The sequence below is a fragment of the Gobio gobio genome, assembly GCF_949357685.1.
Source record: "Gobio gobio genome assembly, chromosome: 7".
Classification (NCBI taxonomy): domain Eukaryota; kingdom Metazoa; phylum Chordata; class Actinopteri; order Cypriniformes; family Gobionidae; genus Gobio; species Gobio gobio.
In genome coordinates this window covers 11,883,084-11,904,868 of record NC_137103.1, presented here as the reverse complement: position 1 = coordinate 11,904,868, position 21,785 = coordinate 11,883,084, and the positions used below count along the sequence as shown (strand labels likewise).

Sequence of the window (21,785 nt, the reverse complement as noted above, 5' to 3'; positions counted from 1 at the left end):
AAATGATCTTAATTTTGGTTGTAAAGCAGCTCTACAGAAGGTAATAGTATCATTCTTCAAGTCAGTTCAATGTTGATTCAATTCAGTTCAATAACAGTGTCGATGCTGCAAAATGACATGCTATATTCAGACTGAAATTTAAGTTGTTATTCATTGAAAGTCATATTTGAAATGACATGCAGATGCGTAAATGACTGAAATTTCATTTTTGGTGACCTATTCCACGATGTACATTTTTCAGTAATGTGATAATGGCTCTTCTTTTTTCTTTTTTTATAAATAGCTTTACCAGAAAGATGCTACTTTTTTCAACAAGTTAAGGTGTAACATGATGATTAAATCTTATAAGTTAAGATATTTTTAGTTTCATTTGGGACTATTTACTGTGAATGTATTCAGTCAGGATTAACGCTGTCACTTTTTTTTTCAAGAGTCATTTGACTATTTTAAATACTTTGAAGGTGAGTGTGTCATTTTTTTATATTTTATATACTTTCTCACATGCAGGGACAATTAATACTGCTAAAAAGGCATTTACTCCAAATTAAAAGCCCAAAGAAATTAACTTGGAAAAGCACCTCTAAACATTTCTTCACATCCATATTTGTTGGTTTAAATGGGTCCTGAACTGAAAAATCAAGTTTTTCTTGAGCTTTTAGATAAGATCGGTGAAAGACCGCCTCTGCAGAAAAAAAAATCAAACACTTCCATCAGTGCAACTTTGGCCCCGCCCTCTGGCTTGTTAGTGAGATGACGAGGAGAGAAGATGCAGAATCACTCCATTAAAATAACATTATCTTCCAAAGCTAATGCTAGGAATGTGGTTATTTATTTTCAACAATGTAAATGTCTCAGTTGAGCATTATTTATTTGTATTCGGTACATTTCACTGTGGATTCTTTGGTTAATCAGTCGCAATTTCGGCGCAGGCTTTGCAAACAGATTTTTACGATATGGACTCGACGGTAATGCCACAACATGTAAGTAACCGTGTTTATTCTAATGCCTGATCTGAGACCAGTGATTTCTGATATAATGATTCATGTACAGCCAGATGTTCTTTGTCTATGTGTCAGTAAATCAAACCAGTGAGTAAACGCTCGACTTCACATTGTTTATTTCAGTAGGATAAAAAATAATCTGTCATTCAAACTGTGATTAAATAAAATATAGAAAGCAATCAAAAAACACTCTCTTTACTATCGCTGGAGCTGTCAATCAAACAGCGCGACTTTATCAGTGACTGAGTTCTGGACTCTCAAAATCCCCGTTATAATCAACTAATCTCTTATTTACATTGTGTTTGCACTGTTAGTTATGCTGAAAGCTTTCGTTGGTGTGCAGAAATCGAGAAATCACTGCATTCATGCGCTCAACATGTCTGTGATCTTTCATGCCACCATCTGAATATAATGCCAAAGATCTAAATATAATGCTATAATCAACACTTTTCACGATTAGTTAACCTTGAGAGCTGCAATTGTGAAAACGTGCTAAAAGTTATCAAGAGAGTCCCACATGTAATACTTATTTCATATGCAAAAATGTTAGCCAATCACAGCAGTGGGCGTTTACACTGAAGTCTCACAGCAGCCAATCACAGTAGTGGGCGTTTACACAGCCAATCACAGCAGTGGGCATTTACACAGCAGCCAATCACAGCAGTGGGCGTTTACACTGAACTCTCAGACACGCCCCTTCAAACAGAGCGTTCAAACCAAAGGGCTAAAATCAGGGTAGGAAAAATGCCCTTTATTTCTATATTATGACAATTTCTAATGTAAAAATCATACTAACATTGTAAGTGCACCCCAGGAAACATAAAACTGTAAAACAATGCAGTTCACGACCCCTTTAAAATCTAAAACTGTTATATTCTGGAACATTGAAAACATGCTTACCAGATGAGCTAGAGCATTTGCCGGCGTTTTAGAGGATAATTTAAGTAATATTTTCAACATTTCTGTTTCATTCCTCTCTTATTTCACATTTTCTACTACTGCCATCAGGAATACAAGCAGATTTAAGAACGTCATGGTTCCTTTTGAAATGTAGGTAATTCAGAGAAAATCCACTGTGGATATATAATAAATAAATGTGTGTGATTCTGAAAATATAAGGAAGTGTTCTGTGATTTTACAGCTCCTAAAGTCCATCCGAACAGGGTAAATTTAGCTTTAAAAGCAAAATGACCTAGGGCTGAACGATATATCGTTATCGTATCTATATCTAGATATGAACTTTCAAGATATTACTATCGAAAAAAGCAACGATATAGACGATATAGATTCGCCCTCTCCGCGCTCGCCCTGCATACAACTCTGGCACTCATGGTGACGCATCATTGCTTGTCACGTGACACACCGCAGCAGCAACAGCGCTGAATGAATGATGATCTGCTTTTATGTCATTTTTTCCTTTTTTATTCAGAATATTCACAAATGTGTTAACTATGGCATGAAATATCTGATATTCCGATTGTCAAATACATGCAAGTGGAAGTATATTGTTGTTTAAACACCTTTATAACGATGGCGTTAGTTGAGCTGTATGCGCGATGGGCGCCGCCGTGTTAGTGTGTGCCGCAGACGCAGTTCAGAGAATCGGATCTGTTGGATTTACAACCTCTATGTTTACAACACGTGAATTCATCCACTTCTCCCGAAATATTTAAAAGTAAGTGGCTGGTGAACTGGGAATAGAATAGAGTAAACTTTGAAGTTACTTACACAATGTGTATCTGATATGAATAAAACGTGTCGAATTACAATGGAAAGGATTATTATTACCTCTTCCATAGACATCAGTGTGTATTTTACAAACTCTAAATGTATTGTTTTTTTAGTACTTATGTGAATTTATATGTTTGAAGCCTAAAATAAACAGTATGTGGTTGAAAACACTGAAAAGTTGTGATATATGACAGCTCTGAGCGCGCCTGTCTCTGGCTAAATTCAACATTTGATCATGTGATGCACTTGATCATCCGCTCCAGGGACCAGCCTAGACTGATTACACCCGTGTGATCGTACGTGCAAAAGGCTTAAAAACAATACATTTTCTGACACAAATTTTTGAAATGTAGGCTTAAATCAAACACATTTTAATTCAGATTCTGGTTTTCACCGAACACGTAGTCATATCGTATTGTATCGATATTGAGATATCTGGTATGAAAATCGAGATATGAAATTTTGTCCATATCGTTCAGCCCTAAAATGACCTGTACATCTGTAGATGAAAAGGTTTTGAAGATCAATGAAGTATGTTAAAACTTTTAAATGGTACTGTATTATAATAAATATCAATTCATGGTTACAGTAAATTACCTATAATATTGGATATAATATTTATATCAGACGTATCATTTATTAAAACTTGATCAACACCTAATTTCATGTGTTATTATCATTGTATGTAATGTATGCATGCATGCTTGATTTATAAATCAAGATTTATACAGGAGGTCACATACCTGTGGGGACCAATCCAGACAGGTTACCACTCGCTGTTTGGACCAGCGGTCATCAACAAACTGCCTGTTTAGAGACAGCTTCGCCCCAGCCTGCATCTCACTAGATACACACACATCTCACATTAAACAGTGCATATGAGCTGGTTTGTGATCTTTTTTATTTTAGGGCTGATTGTTACCACTCCTTCTCCTCCATGTCACGGCCGCTGTAGTCGAAGAAAACATCCACGTGTTCGGACAGAGCGCGCTCTATGATGCGTGTGCTGTGATCGAAAAACTCCATGAACTCCTCTGAGTGCAGAATCTGTAACTTCTCCTCCTCTGTTAGCTCATGGGAGGACGCTACACTCGCCAACAGACAGGAAACAATGGCAGGTGTGTAAGCGAATGAAATGAATTCCATTTATAAATCAGCCGAATTCTTGATTCTAAAGGTCAACAAATGTTCCAGGTTTGTTCTTGTTATTCCAGTTTTGAGCCATGCAAGATACTTAATTGTTGTCTAAATGTCTAAGCACAAGTATATCGCACAGGGTAATTGCACATAAATGGAAATATTGATTTCGAACCACTTAACTATTGAACATTTAACACACACTCTAGGTGGAAATAAGTCCATAACTTGAAGCAGGAGAACTAAATTGTGTGCATTAAACTGTCAATAATTCAGTGGTCTGTTTTTTCCCCCCTTGCATCTAGTTGTGAAACCTGATTTCAGCAACAACTCCTGCAAATTTCCATAGACAAAAATAGAAAATATATGCATTTTCTTCTTCAATTATGAATAACAATGTCAACAAATATCAGTGTTTGGATATTATAGAGAAACATATACAACATGCAAACACCAAATGCTCTGTAATGCATTGCAGTGGAGTTAGTAGGACAATGAACTTGAGGTGTGTTCAATACTTTACCTTCCTCTTCTTGTTCCTCTACTGGTTTCTCTTTCTCTGCCTCGACCTCTGGCTGTGGTGGTGGGACCTCTTCCTCCTCATCTTCATCTGCAATAGTACAATCACAAACAGCATCATTTACACCAGAGCTGCAGTACTGTGTTATTAAATTATGATTTACACTGTTCATACTTGACCCTGGCTTAAGTAGTTTGCCAGGTCTACTTACGGTCTAAAGAGGTTGTTCCACATTATTAAGCAAGTCACAGTTCTCATGCAATATGGCGAGAAAGAAAGATCTTTCTGAAGATGAAAAGCATGAAAATGACTAATGTTGTGTGAAAACTGAATGGAGTTTATCGACCTATCATAAGATTTGGGAGTAATTTACAGCACAAGAGAACACACTCAGATAAAGGCTTATTAAAGCTGCACTATGTAACTTTTTTTTTAGCTCAAAATTTACACAATTTATATAAATGGTAAATGGACTGCATTTATATAGTGCTTTCAACAGACCCATGGCCATCCAAAGCGCTTTACATCTTGCCTCACATTCACCCATTCATACACCAACGGTGGTGTCAGCCATGCAAGGCGCCATCCAGCTCGTCGGGAGCAGCTGGGGTTAGGTGTCTTGCTCATGGACACCTCGGCACTTGATCAGGTGGAACCGGGGATTGAACCACCAACCTTCCGGTTTGTAGACAACCTACATGAACCACTGAGTCACTGCCACCCATATAATGAGCGAGTATTGAATTCATTTTACAAACTGTTTTTGTCTAATCCTGAATCACTGTGGTACACTTATAATTGCTTATATTCTGACTGTTTTAAACCCGTCGGGTCGCCACCACTGCGAAGTAGTGCTACAACAGCTACAGACCTCCAAACTTCGTGTGGCCTTCAGATTAGCTCAAGAACAGTGTGTAGAGCTTCATGGAATGGGTTTCCATGGCCGAGCAGCTCATCCAAGCCTTACATCACCAAGTGCAATGCAAAGCGTGGGATGCAGTGGGGTAAAGCGCGCCACCACTGGACTCTAGAGCAGAGGAGACGTGTTCTCTGGAGTGACAAATTACGCTTCTCTGTCTGGCAATCCGATGGACGAATCTGGGTTTGGCGGTTGCCAGGGGAATGGTACTTGCCTGACTGCATTGTGCCAAGTGTAAAGTTAGGTGGAAGGGGGATTATGGTGTGAGGTTGTTTTTCAGGGGTTGGGCTTGGTCCCTTAGTTTCAGTGAAAGGAACTCTTAATGCTTCAGCATACCAAGACATTTTGGACAATTTCATGCTCCCAACTTTGTGGGAAAAGTTTGGGAACGGCCCCTTCCTGTTCCAACATGACTGACCAGTGCACAAAGCAAGATCCATAAAGACATGATGAGTGAGTTTGGTGTGGAGGAACTTGACTGGCCTGCACAGAGTCCTGGCCTCAACCCGATTGAACACCTTTCGGATGAATTAGGGCGGAGACTGAGAGCCAGGCCTTCTCGTCCAACATCAGAGCCTGAACTCACAAATGCACTTCTAGAAGAATGGTCAAAAATTCCCATAAACACACTCCTAAACCTTGTGGAAAGCCTTCACAGAAGAGTTGAAGCTGTTAGAGCTGCAAAGGGTGGGCCAACTCCATATTAAACCCTACGGTTTAAGAATGGGATGTCATTAAAGTTCATGTGCATGTAAAGGCAGGCGACCCAATGTAGCACTGCATTCTTTCAAAGTGTATACTTTTGACACCACAATTCACACTCCTATTTACATATCAACACCTATTCAGTGTTCAGCAAATCTAACCCTAACCCTGAGGACAATATGAACTGTTGCATGAAGTCAGCCAATCATAATAGAGGTGATTAACATATGTGAACGACCTATTAAAGGAACAGTAGCCTTTTTATATCTTTGGGTCAGAGAGTGTGATAAATGGGTAACACTTTACAATACGGTTACATTAGTTAACTACTTTAGTTTACATGGACTAACAATACTTCTTATTTATTAATCTTAGTTAATTTCAACATTTACTAATACAATTCAACAAGTACATGTTAATGCACTGTGAACAAACGTACAAGTTCACAATGAATGCCAAGTAATATAGGGACTGTGAAAGGATTTTAAGTATGTCACTGGTTCTGATTAATATCAATTGAATAAGTGAAAAAGCCACAGTTAATCAGTCTGCTCAAATGCTCAAGAACAAGATCAGGAACCTGGAGTGTGTGTGTGTTTGAACATTGTATCTACATCCTAGACTCTGTCCTCTCTCTAATCTACAGGGGTCTTTGCCATCACAGAGGTCTTAACCTACAGCCCGTCCAACAGACTCCCGGCGTAACTGAGACAGGGACTATTCAGCAGCGCATCCCATAGACACACGCAGGGCAGCAGGTGCCAGTGGCTGAGACAGCTGACGGCTGTGTGTGTGTATTAGGCAGATGGTTTTGCTGCAATTGTGTGTGTGGTGGCACGGGGATGGCACAGGGGTTTCTGCCTGACTGCTCTTAGTCAAGACTCTCTCCGGATACACAAGTTTGTGCAATTAGAGAGTCGGCAGGGGGTCCAGGGACCGCTATTCACCCCCAAACATGAGCAGCTAAATGAAGCTGCTGCCCTGACCAGCTGTAAGCCACACACACAGCTCATCTCCTACAATACTCACCACTGACGACTGAACAAATGCCAAGCTCAGGATTAAAAAAAGAAAAAAGAAAACGTTAAAAAGACGTTAAAGAAAATGTCTTCATTTATTTGCCTTCATGCCGTTCGAAACTCATATAACTTTCTTTCCTCCATGGAACAGAAAAGGTGAATATCCGAAGAATATTATAGCCTCATTACATTTTCAATAAAATACAAAAGGAAATGGGGCCAGTTCTGTCAAGCTCTGAAATAAAAAAAAATATAACCACCATAAAAATAGTCCATGGTAAGGCTGCATGACTTGGAGATAACAAAAATAAATGTTTCCCTTTTTCTAATAAATATTGTGACTGCAATTTAAAATAGGTTTTCTTTTTTAAACACCACGTTTGCAGTTTAAAAAAATAATAATAATAATATTGTTGTTATTACTAAATTAGATTAAGAAATATTACTAGGGATGTGCCAATCAAGTATTTAGTGCCGCCAATCCGAGTCATTGAATATTGAGTATCAGCCGATACTGAGTCCCGATCTTTGTATTTTCCTAGTGTTTGGTGCACACTTCAAGTACATTCAATTATTAATTATTAAAATCAATCCAATGCATACAGGGATGTGCAGAGAGTTTCAATGTAAAAAGCTAAAATGTAAAAGGGGGACATCTATTAAAGGTCCCATGGCATGGCATTTTTCTATTATTTTATGTTTCCTGAGGTGTACTTATATTGTTAGTTTGACTTTTACATCATAAAATGTCATAATTTAGAAATAAAAGGCATTTTTTCTATACTGCTGTTTGCCCTGTGGCTGAATGCCCTGTTTCAAGAGGCGTGTCTGCTGTGAGACTTCAGTAAAAACGCCCACTGTTGTGATTGGCTGACATCTTTGCATTTTAAATAAGCGGAGGGGGCGTGGTTTAACGAGGTCTACGAGGCACGAGCTGCTGCCAGAGAGACAGATGGACCGGAGTTCACTTCACATCAGTTCTCAGCATGTCTGAACTGTTGTAGTTACAGCATATACTTCAGGTTATTAGTCTATTTCTAGTCGGAGGGGCTGTCACTCATGTCAGAAAGTTAGTATTTGGTGAACTGATTCGGTTCACTAAAAAGAACTGGTTCAAAAGAAAGATCGTTCGCGAACCGGACATCACTAATGTACCAGAGACTGAGCTCAGCGATTGCTAACAAAATTATTTATAGTACCTACTGAGTTATGAGAGCGCTGTCAGTCAGCGCGAGTTTATTGTGTTTGTATCTGAGAGTTCTGAATAAACACGAGTCCCAGTCACGCCGAGTCCGTCTTCATCATTATTACCAACTTTGTAACACATGCAAAGTACCATTACAGCTGTCGAGATGAACGAGTTACGAGTAAGTGTTGATAATAGCATTATTTTTAAAATAAAATAAAAGCGTCAGTGACGCGCGTTGAGTACACAGCGCAAACAAAGACACAACAGCAGTAATCGAATGTAATCCAGTTTATTGTGGGGAAAGCTGGCTAGCCCAGATATGCTCACGCTTACCCCCCTTCTGCTTAATCTCACACCGCGTTTGGTGCCTCCGCTGTGGGCCAGATGCAGTACTGGGGGTCGGGGATGTTGAAGGCCACCGGCCAGTGCAGCCCGAGCTTCGGCGTGTGTGAAGTTTATCTCTAAAGATCTGACTCTGCCATGTTGAGCAGAAACTCATGACTGTATGCACATTTTAGAACCGATAGACGCGACGAGGACGTACAAAAACACTGACTTACAAGATAGAAAACACCGTTCTGTCTGGAGAGAGAGAGCTTGTGTGCACGAATAATAAATAATTAGCTACACATCAGAAATCACGGATCACAGATCAGAAGGAACTGAAAAAACACTTCTGTTTTCATTTGTACATCCAAACACTGAGAAACTGCCAGCATTCACTCGTTCACAAGCAATGATCTCTCGAGCGTTTGCATGGGCGTGGCAGATTCTCTGGGCGGAGGAAAGGGAGGAAACCGTTCCTGCTTGGACGTCAAACCAGGAGACTTCAGGATTGGCTCGTCTGGGCTGTCATTTTCTCAAAGGCAGAGAAAGACAGCCAGAACTCGGTTTTACACCGATCAACATTTCTATCCACTTGGGGACAATATTCAGGCTAGGGGAACTCATATTAATGTTGAAAAACCTCATAAAATGAAAATTTCATGCCATGGGACCTTTAATACAGAGTAATTACAATATAACAATTACTACATAATATATACTGTTTATAACACTTTAATTGTTTTCATTTTAACGCGCTAACAATACTTAACGCAGTTAACACAGCATGTGTTTTTTCTGTCATCCTATGGCGTTACATTATATGATCACGCTCTTCATGCAAATGCTTTTAAACCATTCAAGCACGACAAGACAAAAGAGAATGCGCGTCAGAATCGATTTCTCTTTCGCACTTGAACAAACAATAACACACAATTATGGTAAAATGCTCATTTTGTCGAGGACCCTCATAAGAGTAGTCTTAAATGAGTAAAATAACACCTTAAATGAACGTAAATAGCTGTAAGAGAATGAGACGCAAGTGAGATCCGTGTCATGTTAAAGAGGCAGCAGCCACTAAAGCTGTTTGTTAATGTTAATCAAAGAACAAAGGGAACAGAGAAAATTACTCACTGCTCTTGACTAAAGAACCTTTGTAGCTTTAATATGGATTAATCCATAGTTAATCTATAATTTATGCAGTGCAGACTGTTTGATTACTTTATTCTATTTCTGTTAGACAGGTAGGAAGGGTACAGGTAAATATGACATTTATTATGGGTTTATGTGAGGACTGTTCACTTAAATTAAAAGTTGTTGAATTTTTGGAAGCCTAATAAAATGTTAAAAAAGCAGCATTTCCACCTTAGGAACTTTTCCCAGGAACTAGGGACTTTGGGTTGGTACGTGTGCGTTTCGACCGCAGGGACGAGGGTCTAAATGAAGTTCCGGGGAAAAAAATTCCCCCTCAGAAAAGTCCCTGCTCGCAAGGTAGTACTTTTTGAAAGTTCAGGAACTTTCGGGGGTGGGACTTGGGCTCTGAACATGCTGATTGGTTGAGTTCACACAGTATTTTCTTTCAACCACCTTTTTTGAAAAGTCTGTTGCGGTGCCTGCAGTAAGAGTTGTTTACTATTTGAATCAACAATGGAGTTTAAAAAATATGACTGATGGCGAGGTTCAGGCTTTATTAAGCTTATATGCAGAGGACGAAATCCAGCATTTACTTCAAACACCAGCTATGTTTCCATCCAAAGTTGCAAAGAGAACAAAATCGTCACTTCCTGATAAAGTGGCACCACATATCACTAAGAAAAATGTAAGTTGCTGCACTAGGAGAAGCCACTGTGGGCCATTATTCGTAGATATAATAAATTACTTCCGCCTTGAAACCCAATAAACGCTGTCATGTTATCTTGCTGTTTTGGAATGCAGCTATTTTTCTGTAGACACGACAACGTTGTCAAAACGATCTCTATTCACATGGATCCGCCAAAACGCTGCCTATAGACTGAACAAGTAATACGCATGAGCATGACATCCCCTTTTTCACATCATTTTCAAAAGCTTGTATTTTCAAGCCCCCAAAACACCATTGTCTTGTAAATGAACGACCAAAACGCATCAGAAGTTTTCCGTTTTTTGTTGAAAACGTTATCGTGTAAACGCCGCCTAAGACAGTTCTGGGAGGTAATTATACCAAACTACTTTGACGAAAGACTTTGGCTTAGGCATTTCAGAATGACCAAAACAAAATTTCAGATACCAGTGGTTACTCCAGTTATGCCGTTCTATTGCAAAGTCACGTCTTTTTTAGCCTCAGCCTCCACTAGAGCCTGACCGATATGGGTTTTCGGGGGCCAATGCCGATATTAGGGAGTAAAAAAATGTCAATATCGATATATCGGCTGATATTATTTATGTGTATATTATAGTACAGTACCAGTCAAAAGATTGGACACACTTTTCCATTGGTGTGTCCAAACTTTTGACTGATACTGTATATATATATATATATATATATATATATATATATATGATTTTTAAATAATTAATTTGCATTTTATTGCATGACATAAGAATCTGATCACCTACCAACCAGTAAGAATTCTGGCTCTCACAGACCTGTTAGTTTTTCTTGAAGAAGCCCTCCTGTTCTCCACTCATTACCTGTATTAACTGCACCTGTTTGAACTCGTTACCTGTATAAAAGACACCTGTCCACACACTCAATCAAACAGACTACAACCTCTCCACAATGGTCCAGACCAGAGAGCTGTGTAAGGACATCAGGGATACAATTGTAGACTTGCACAAGGCTGGGATGGGCAACAGGACAATAGGCAAGCAGCTTGGTGGGAAGGCAACAACTGTTGGCGCAATTTTTAGAAAATGGAAGAAGTTCAAGATGATGGTCAATCTCCCTCAGTCTGGGGGACCATGCAAGATCTCACCTCGTGGGGCATCAATGATCATGAAGAAGGTGAGGGATCAGCCCAGAACTACACGGACGGCAGGACCTGGTCAATGACCTGAAGAGAACTGGGACCACAGTCTCAAAGAAAACCATTAGTAACACACTATGGCGTCATGGATTAAAATCCTGCAGCGCACACAAGGTCCTCCTGCTCAAGCCAGCGCATGTCCAGGCTGTCTGAAGTTTGCCAATGACCATCTGGATGATCCAGAGGAGGAATGGGAGAAGGTCATGTGGTCTGATGAGACAAAAATAGAGCTTTTTTGGTCTAAACTCTTGCCGTGTTTGGAGGAAGAAGAAGGATGAGTACAACCCCAAGAACACCATCCCAACCGTGAAGCATGGAGGTGGAAACATCATTCTTTGGGGGTGCTTTTCTGCAAAGGGGACAGGACGACTGCACCGTATTGAGGGGAGGATGGATGGGGCAATGTATCGCGAGATCTTGGCAAACAACCTCCTTCCCTCAGTAAGAGCATTGAAGATGGGTCGTGGCTGGGTCTTCCAGCATGACAACGACCCGAAACACACAGCCAAGGCAACTAAAGAGTGGCTCCGTAAGAAGCATCTCAAGGTCCTGGAGTGGCATAGCCAGTCTCCAGACCTGAACCCAATAGAAATCCCTCTTTGGAGGGAGCTGAAAGTCTGTATTGCCCAGCGACAGCCCTGAAACCTGAAGGATCTGGAGAAGGTCTGTATGGAGGAGTGGGCCAAAATCCCTGCTGCAGTGTGTGCAAACCTGCTCAAGAACTACAGGAAACATATGATCTCTGAAATTGCAAAAAAGGGTTTCTGTACCAAATATTAAGTTCTGCTTTTCTGATGTATCAAATACTTATGTCATGCAATAAAATGCAAATTAATTACTTAAAAATCATACAATGTGATTTTCTGGATTTTTGTTTTAGATTCCATCACTCACAGTTGAAGAGTACCTATGATAAAAATTACAGACTTCTACATGCTTTGTAAGTGGGCAAACCTGCAAAATCGGCAATGTATCAAATACTTGTTCTTCCCACTGTACATAAAAATACAGTATATACATAATATACTGACATTGTACATAAATATACAACATACAAATGAAAAACAGTTATTTTCAGGTTTTTCATGTAGGTCTAAACTAGATTTTCAGGTAGGCTACAGAAATAGTGATTAAATGTAAAATATCCCGTCATAGTCTTCACTGTATAAATATAGATTACCCTTAAAATTATTCAGTCAAGAACAGGGAGCGGTTTGTCTTTTGCGGTCTCGTCTTTTATGAGAAAACGCTTCCCTACAATTGATTTTTCAGCTTGCCATGTTTTCACTGTTATACGGTGTTATGCTATTACGCACCTCCTGAACGAGTACAGAATCTCCTGATCAAAACACAGGCGAAAACGAAGCAGATACAAGCGATCTCATATAAACAGATGCATATGTAAAATAACACGATCATCAACATTAAACAGCATATAAATCAAAACGGCTTCTTTGGGGGTGTTGATGGACTCGATCTACTCCATCGGTTTTTCTTTTGATATATAGCATGTTCAGATATTCACACAAGATATTCTGTGGGCCATGAAACTTGTGAAAATTACCAAAAATGCTCGCGGTGACTGGCAAATTTCATGTTTATGTTCACTTAAGACATAACCAACTATGTTTACGATGATACTCGACAAGATTTTGTGTGAATTTTGTGTGAATATTCTCGGCATATACGCCGATACCATATATCTATGACAGGCTCATAAAATCGGCAGACCGATAAATCGGTTGGGCTCTACTGGAAACCCTTCAGGATTCTTGAAGTCGTCATCTGAATGCGTTGTGTCCGACTGGAAACAAAGCCATCGTAACACCAAACCCCCTTGTGGAAGAAAAACTCCATCGTGTTTACAACTGTGACAATGAGCTCTTACCAGGATCAACTAAACGCTGGATTTTAAAAAGTATGTGAAGTTTGCGCCTCCATTGTTGCAGTAAACTCGCACAACGTTCTTGAATGAATAATTTATTAGATACGCACTGGTCTGTTATCACAGGGACATCAACTTTATATTTTCACACCGCTAAACATGACTCGGAACAAAAACTGTGGTGGTTACATGTCAAACGTCCTCTTGGGCACGAGACTACGACTTTTTGTTGCACATCGAGGAATTTATTCAGTAAATGTGTTTCCATCGTAGTTTATATCAATTGAACGCATATGTTTTTCATGTACATTTTTTAAATTTACGCACACCAAAATATGAATAAAAATAGGTCATGTGCTCCTCACATGTAAAATCATTCCTTTGCGATTTGATAATTTTTTATTTCTATTAATCGTGCAGACCTAGTCTTTAGTAAGTCTTAAGACAAGCTTGTCTGTGAGAAACATAATGAAATATCATTATTCAAGTCATTATTCACTGAAAATAGCTGCCCTTTTTCTAGTCAAAATGACTTGTGTAGTCCATTTTAAATGGGAATATTATCAGTTAATAATGACTTTCAATGTTTTCCTCACACAAAGTTCTGACCTCAGAGCACTATGAATATAGCGCTACAACTAAAGACTTTGCACATCAGTCATATGGACTGCTTTTGTTTTCCATTTAATAGAAAAAAAGCGGCTAGGTTATTCTTCAAATATTCTCACCTAATGACACGAGGACAAAATTATGAAATAATTAAAATTTTGGGGCAATTATTCCTTTAATTTCCCCACAAACAGTCATATGGGTTAATGGCATGCTGTTTTGCAAGACCAGAAAAACTTGTTTCAATAGAGAGTGAAATCGCCCTTTCCTGCAATAATCAAAATGATAATGTCATCTGTCAGATTTTACATCAGAAACCTGTCCACGGCTCTCTCTGGAAAGGCCGGGTTTGAAGAGAGAGAGAGGGGGGTGGTGGTGGGGGGTTCGCTCTGATGAGTTTATGGAGTCGTTCTGATGACACGGGCCATCTTGCCGTGCCGGGCCCGTACTCAGGAAGGAGAGAGGAGAGAAGGTTAAAATCTTTCCTTTCAAGGGCCTCAATCAGGCTTGGAGGAAAACAGTAATCAGTGTCTTTCAGTCCGGGGCCCGAACGCAGCGCGGCCCTTTCTCTGCCAGCCAGACCCGAGCAATCAACCTGCCAGGCATTAGCAGCGGAAAGACAATCTGAAAATAAGGGGTGTAATGCACCTGCCAGCAAAAATGCCCATTTGGAGAAAAGCAAGTGATCCTGGTGACCCCACAGAGGGGAGGAGAGAGAGAGAAAGAGAGAGAAAAACATTTAACAGAATTCACCCTGATGGCAGATCGCCTTCCCATCGACACCTCATCTCAAAGCTGCAGCAATTATAGCTTTTGTATCCCTCAAGAAATAAAAGCTTTTTTGCGGGGGGAGGGCACAAGCAGAGAGAGAAAGAGAGCGGCCAGTAATCGGCAGGCTTTGTCAAAGGACAATGTATTAATGCAAGCGCCCCATGGGGTCAGAGGTTGTTCGAGAACAAGACTAATGCTCTTTGATGTCCTCTGCAGGTGCACGGACTCTGTCGGGCGCCCACAGAAAAGGAGACATAGAGAGACCTCCGAACGCTGACTTCCTTGTTTGTGCTTGTGAAAGAGGACCGAGCAAACCTTAGCTCGGTGAATAAGACTCGGGACTTCTGCGCAACTCAATGAACGGGTCGTTTGCGATGGGCTTTTACCCTTGAAAAAAAAACACAAAAAAACAAGATGTGCACAGGGAGCAGACACAGGAAGTACATTTGAACCGCTCAACAAAGATCAATGTCCACTGCCGTTTCTGGGAATCACAGGTCTGTTTGGACGCTGGATTTAAATGTCTAAAGGCCCGTTCACAACAAGAACGACGACTATAAAATAACTGTAAAGATAACTACATTAGCGTCCATACAAGCAGACAATATCGTTCAGTTTATTCTAAGCGCGTGTTGTCTGTCACTTTTAAAGCTTGAGCTCGTTACAGCAGTATGGATTCTGATTGGCTGTCAATGTTTTTATTATTCTGAAAGTTATTCCAACGATATTGTTTCTCTGCGCCTTTATGATTACAGTTGTGGTGTGAACTTTGCTTTAAGGTGCATCACATTTACCCTTGTTCAGCAAATGTTTGTGGGCGAAATCCAGTTATTTCAATAGGAATCCAGGGCCCTCATTTATCAACAATGCGTAGAAAAGGTTCTATATTTTGTCCTACGAATGATATTTTGAATGTGCCAAAGTACAAGATAATCCGTATTCATCAAACATGTTCTTTTGCATGCACAGTTCTTAGGCACATGAGTAAGCAATCATTGTTGATAAATCCCAAATGTGCGCAAGTACCATGCTCGTTCACGTTCATTAGCATTCGGAAAAGCCTCCAATAAACCATATGTGTTGACAACACTTCCCTTTAAAAACATGATTGTGTTTTTTCCTCACTGCAGTGATGGCAAAGAAGAGGAACTTCACAAACATAGAATGAGTCACGCAACGACGTTTAACAAGAACAAAATTGCATCACAAATGATTTGCACGTTAACAGAATGAAATTTTATAATAATAATTTGTTACATTTATATAGCGTTTTTCTAGGCACTCAAAGCACTTTACATAGAAGGGGGGGATCTCCTCAACCACCACCAATGTGCAGCACCACCTGGATGATGCGGCGGCAGCCATATTGCCCCAGAACGCCCCCCACACACACCAGCTTATTGGTGGAGAGGGGACAGAGTAATGAAGCCAATCACTATATATATATATGCCAATGGGCCAATGGGCAAATATGGCCAGGATGCCGGGGTTACACCCCTACTCTTTAACGAAGGACATCCTGGGATTTTTAATGACCACAGAGAGTCAGGACGTCGGTTTAACGGCTCATCTGAAGGACGGTGCTTGTTACAGTATAGTGTCCCCATCACTATACTGGGGTGTTAGGAACCACACAGACCACAGGGTGAGCGCCCCCTGCTGGCCTCACCAACACCTCTACCAGCATCAACCTAGTTTTCCCAGTTGGTCTCCCATCCAGGTACTGACCAGGCTCAGCCCTGCTTAGCTTCAGTGGGAAACCAGTCTTGGGCTACAGGGTGATATGGCTGCTGGATACATCATTAAATACGTCGGTTGATGGTGCTTATGGCAATGTGGGTGCAGTCTATGTCTCCAATTATGTTTGGTAATCTGGCGATAGCATTTTATTTTGGCTTGTTGAGGATTTGGGTAAGGGAATTGGATGTAGGTTGGGACCAAGGAAATAATTGCATCCCACGTCACAGCTGTCTTTTATAGGGTTAGACACCAATTACGCATCGTGTTTAAAACTACAAAAATTATAAATTCAGTGTTTTATAATTAAAGGAAACACAGGACATATGTGATTTGCTTAATGCATACTGTCTTAAATGCTTTTTGTGTGTAGTATCGCTATTCTACCACTCTTATCTGCGTAAGCATGCTCAGAGATGTGCTTATATTTACACACATTTCTATGTAAAAGTACAAGTTGGTAGATCCCACACTTTGCGTGAAACTGTTCTTACGCACTCAGTACGCACAAATCTGTGCATACGCACCGTTGATAAGTGAGGGCCCAGGAAATTTGGAATTTCACATATTCACATATGAAATATTTCCACAACGGGTTCAAGTTTGCCATGTACATTTTCCATGGTGAAAAACATTGACTTCTATTTGAGCTGTGTTTCATAAATCACTATTGACACTATTGACAATGTAGAATAAACCTTTTTTGCCCACAAAAATTTGCCAAATTTGTACACCTTTAGCAAGCCACTCTATAGATTTTGAGACAATTTGTATTTCATTCATTTTGTTGTGAAGGCATTATAAATGAATAAACATCTAATACCCAAAAAGTCTCAAGGTGTGGTTATTTTATGAGATCAGGAATTTTGTGCGAATGATTTCCCTATGCAGATTTTGCAACGGATTTAAGTTGGCAAATTAGTTCCCTCTCAAAAAGTTTGTGCAAAAAACAAACTAAAAAGAAAACGAGCAGTGCGGGGGCTTTATTATCCCTATAATCAATGTCGTAATTCCTGTGTCATTGACTGATAGCTGATAAATGATGAACGAAGTGTGTTTAAGAGATGATGGACAATAGTATTAATTTAGAGATGCTGGAATCTGTGAAGAGAGCTAGTCTGAGGGTTCCTCACTTTAAGAGAGATGCTCTCCATATGAGAGGCTCCTTGTGATTAGCACAGGATATTAACCCTCCCATAAGCACAAGGGCAATTAAAACAATCGCTTTTGATTCAATTTCATGCTCTCTCAACCCCTGGTGCAGCAGCAAGCAGAGCTGTGAATCTGGCAGGAATGAAGTGATTCCGTCCACGCGGTCTTCTGCCTTTTACAGCTTTTTTAATGCACAACAAGAACATAAAACGGACAGAAGAAGCATCACGGGAAAACAGCATCTGGAATTGTGGTCATATCAGGTCAGAACATGAAAAAAATGCAACAATAAAAAATACAACAACTTTTGTTTCTGCTCTGAGCCGCAAGAACAGCCGAACGCTGAGAGTGTGTGTTGGAAATCAGGAATGGTGAGAGAACATTGAATTTGGTACGTTTTTATCTTCAAACCAAACTTGGGTCTTCAGCTGACAACGCTTAAAACGCGTCTGGCTAGTGCGCTTCCCATAATGTTCACTCATTAGGTCAGTAGGAGGAGAGTAGACGGTCTTTTGTGGCTGTTTGAACGCATTCGGCCATATGAGCGTTTACACTACGAAAGCAATCCGGTTGAATGCGTTTTCAACTACCTCTGGAAGTGGTTGAAAGTGGACAAGCTCAAAGCGTTTTACACCTGTATTTAGTGTCATCCACTTGTGATCCGACCAACCAAACGCATCTTAATACCAGGTGTACACAGGGACTAAAATGTGACAGACTACTAGTTTTGCCCAGTGTGGTTCTAGTCACGCACTGCTCATTTAGCAACTCACTCTCACAATCCACGTGTGAGTCTTGAATATTTAAGATTTTACAGAATGCACTGAACGTGTGTGAATGTAACCGTATCTATCACTCTAACACAGCTCTGACAACCTTATGTCCCGCTGGGCACAGTAACGACCACACACCTCCTGACCTACACAGAGCTGAGCCTTCAACAGCCCCACATGCCTCTTTACCACAAACCACTCCATCAGAGAGAGAGAGAGAGAGAGAGAGAGAGATGGGAAAACCTCACAATGTCACCCAGGGTGATTTGTTATGTGCTGGAGGAGAGACAGAAGAGAGCGAGAGAGTTGATGAAATGATTATACAGTGGCAGGAATGGAAGGAGAGATGGTGTTTGTGTGTGTGTGTGTGTGTGTGTGTGTGTTGAGGGGAGAGCTTTTGGACAGTCTGCAGATAAGTCTTATTTAACACTTTTAATACACAGTGAGATGGCTCAGCAATACAAAAGAAAGAAAAAATATATATATAAAGTATTTTTTCAGACTTTTGACAATATTTGGTATGCATCATGATATGATCTTTATGTATTTGCTCTGATGCTCTGAAATAGCTTTAAAATATATGATTTTTCCCAGTTTGAGGTAGCATCCTTATAGACACTGAAGCCAAACTCAAGTACTTTCAAAATGTTTAAAGGGTTAGTTCACCGAAAAATTAAAATTCTGTCATTAATTACTTACCCTCATGTCGTTGGACACCCGTCAGACCTCCGTTCATCTTCGGAACACAAATGAAGATATTTTAGCTGAAATCTGATGGCTCTGAAAGGTGATATAGTGATGACGATTTCAAAACACGGCCTCATGAAGCTTCGAAGCGTTAGGAATCAGTGAGTCGAATGAGCAGTTTGGATCGCCAAATTTCAGCAGTTTGGCGGTTTGACACAGATCCGAATCATGATTCGACTCACTGATTCATAACGCTTCGAAGCTTCATGAGGCCGTGTTTTGAAATCGTCATCACTATATAAGTCGTTATTTAGGGTTTTTTTGCGCACAAAAACTATTCTCGTCACTCTATAAAGTTATTGTAGAACCACTGTAGTGAGATGGACTTTGTAACGACGTCTTTAGTACCTTTTAAGGGTCTTGAGAGTGAACCGTGCATTGTGCCAATGGAGGCCTTTCAGAGCCATCAGATTTCAACTAAAATATCTTCATTTCTGTTCCGAAGATGAACGGAGGTCTGACGGGTGTCGAACGACATGAGGGTAAGTAATTAATGACAGAATTTTCATTTTTGGGTGAACTAACCCTTTAATGTAAAGTACCAGCCTGGCTCCACCCTCCTACGTACTTCTGCTAAATTTTCATTTTCCTTCAGTGCTCCGTCTGGGACTGCGGTATATTCTCTGGTTTTCACATTTTAACCGGTCCAATCAGCGAACAGAGGGAGTGGCTGAGAATGATGACGTTGATGTCGTGCGCTAGTTTGAGATGACATGCGTCGCGACCAAACGTTAGCGATTGGTTATGGCAGATCCAGAGTGGCTCTGGGCAGATCCAATAGTTTTAAACTTCAACAGAGTTCCCGCCTTCAAGGAAGTGAACGCTTGTCAATGGAGAGTGGCCAGACTCTCTGTACAAATGAAATGTATGAGAGTCTGGTAGGACCAGGCTAGTAAAATACAGTAAAATATAGTTAAAATAGTTAAAAAATATTTTTTAAAGAATTCCCTTATGCTCAAAAAAGATTATTTTTGATCAAATAAATGCACAATAAAAGAGTAAAATTATGAAATATATTAATAACGGTTTTCTATTTGAATGTTTTTTTAAAATATAATTCCTGTGATGTCAAAGCTAAATATATATATATATATATATGTGTGTGTACTATATGTGTGTGTACTATGTATAATTAGTAGGTATATATATACATACACACACACACTCATTCATCTATATATTTATTAAAAATATTTATATTTATATATAGAAGATCAATTATATAAATATATATAAAGTATATATATGCAAATATTTCTTAAACATATACATGAATAAGTGTGTTTATATATACAGACAACAATTATACACAGTAGGGGTGTAACGGTACACAAAACTGACGGTTCGGTACGGGTTCGGTACAGCAGTTTTACAAAATAAATTTTTATTAAACAGTGGTTTACTGGGAAAAAAGTGTCTGTCCTTAAATAAATTAAATTATAACTAAAAGTTTATTGAAGATATTGCTGTAAATTATATAGGGAGCCCTTACTTGCACATTACTATTAAAGGTTAACAACAGAGCCCAAACTATTAGCCTAAATTCAGTTGCTATTTATTTATTCTGTGGACACTGAATGACTGCCTGAGGTAAATGTGATGCTATGTGACATTGTTTAGTTTACAAGCAGTTATAATGAGGTATTTCCGCCGTTGAAACACAGATTGAGCAATTACACCACATATTACGTGACAGTAAGTTGTAATGTACCCTCAACATACCTTCAAATGTACATTCGTGTTTATGCTTTAGGAAGAGATGATCGATCGGCCAGTTGAACTGTGATCAGATCAGTCACACCACATTAAAGAGCGTCAAAACGGCATTTATCGTTTGAATTTCGTGATAAAATGGACTGAATAATTAATATGTTCGTGCAGGAATTAGCAGGAAAGTGTTCTGCGCGTAAAACAAGTCGACTGTTAAAGACTGTATTTGGAAAGCCCCGTACCGAAACGGTTCGGTACGAATACGTGTACCGTTACACCCCTTATTCACAGTATAATTTTTGATTAATATATTAATATATATATATATATATATATAGCTCTGGAAAAAATTAAGAGACCACTTAAGATGCACATCAGTAATGATTCTCAATGTTGAGACAAAACAATGGCTCTGACATATTTTAAGACTTGTCAGTGCAAGCTGCTTTCAGTTACAACAGTTCAAACATGCATTTTAGTCTGAGACTAGGCTTAAGCCTTGTCTGTGAAACCGGGGCTGTACATTTACTGTAAGAATAGTTAAAAAAAAAAAAGGCCCTGATAATATCTGCATCAATTATCATCCTAATCAGACCAATGGCAATTTAATTGTCCAATAATGACAGTCACGATACCCCTAAAAATACATCCCTAAAAGGCTTTCATTAAAATGCTTTTTCATTATCTCCCGCACAAACATCAACAGAATAAAGATCTCAAAGATACACACACACGGCAAAGTAGTGATCTTGTGTATTTGACACGAGTGGGGCGGTCACAGACATGTAAAACACGAACGGCCACATAAAAGGGCACGACTGCAATTACACAAATCCTGACCTGCCTTTGGA

The 21,785-nt window shown here is 39.7% G+C and overlaps 1 protein-coding gene across 4 annotated transcripts in view; it reads right to left on the bottom strand.

Moving 5' to 3' along the window:
* The window catches only part of dync1i2a (dynein, cytoplasmic 1, intermediate chain 2a), a 64,484-nt gene that overhangs the window by 14,908 nt on the left and 27,791 nt on the right, over positions 1 to 21,785 (bottom strand). For all 4 annotated transcript variants that reach the window (XM_079821873.1, XM_079821875.1, XM_079821876.1 and 1 more), the window contains 3 exons: positions 4,393 to 4,479; positions 3,655 to 3,817; positions 3,476 to 3,575 (listed from right to left, as the gene is read on the bottom strand). In XM_079821873.1, coding sequence (XP_079677999.1) covers positions 3,476 to 3,575; positions 3,655 to 3,817; positions 4,393 to 4,479 — 350 coding nt within the window. The remainder of the gene's footprint in view (positions 1 to 3,475; positions 3,576 to 3,654; positions 3,818 to 4,392; positions 4,480 to 21,785) is intronic.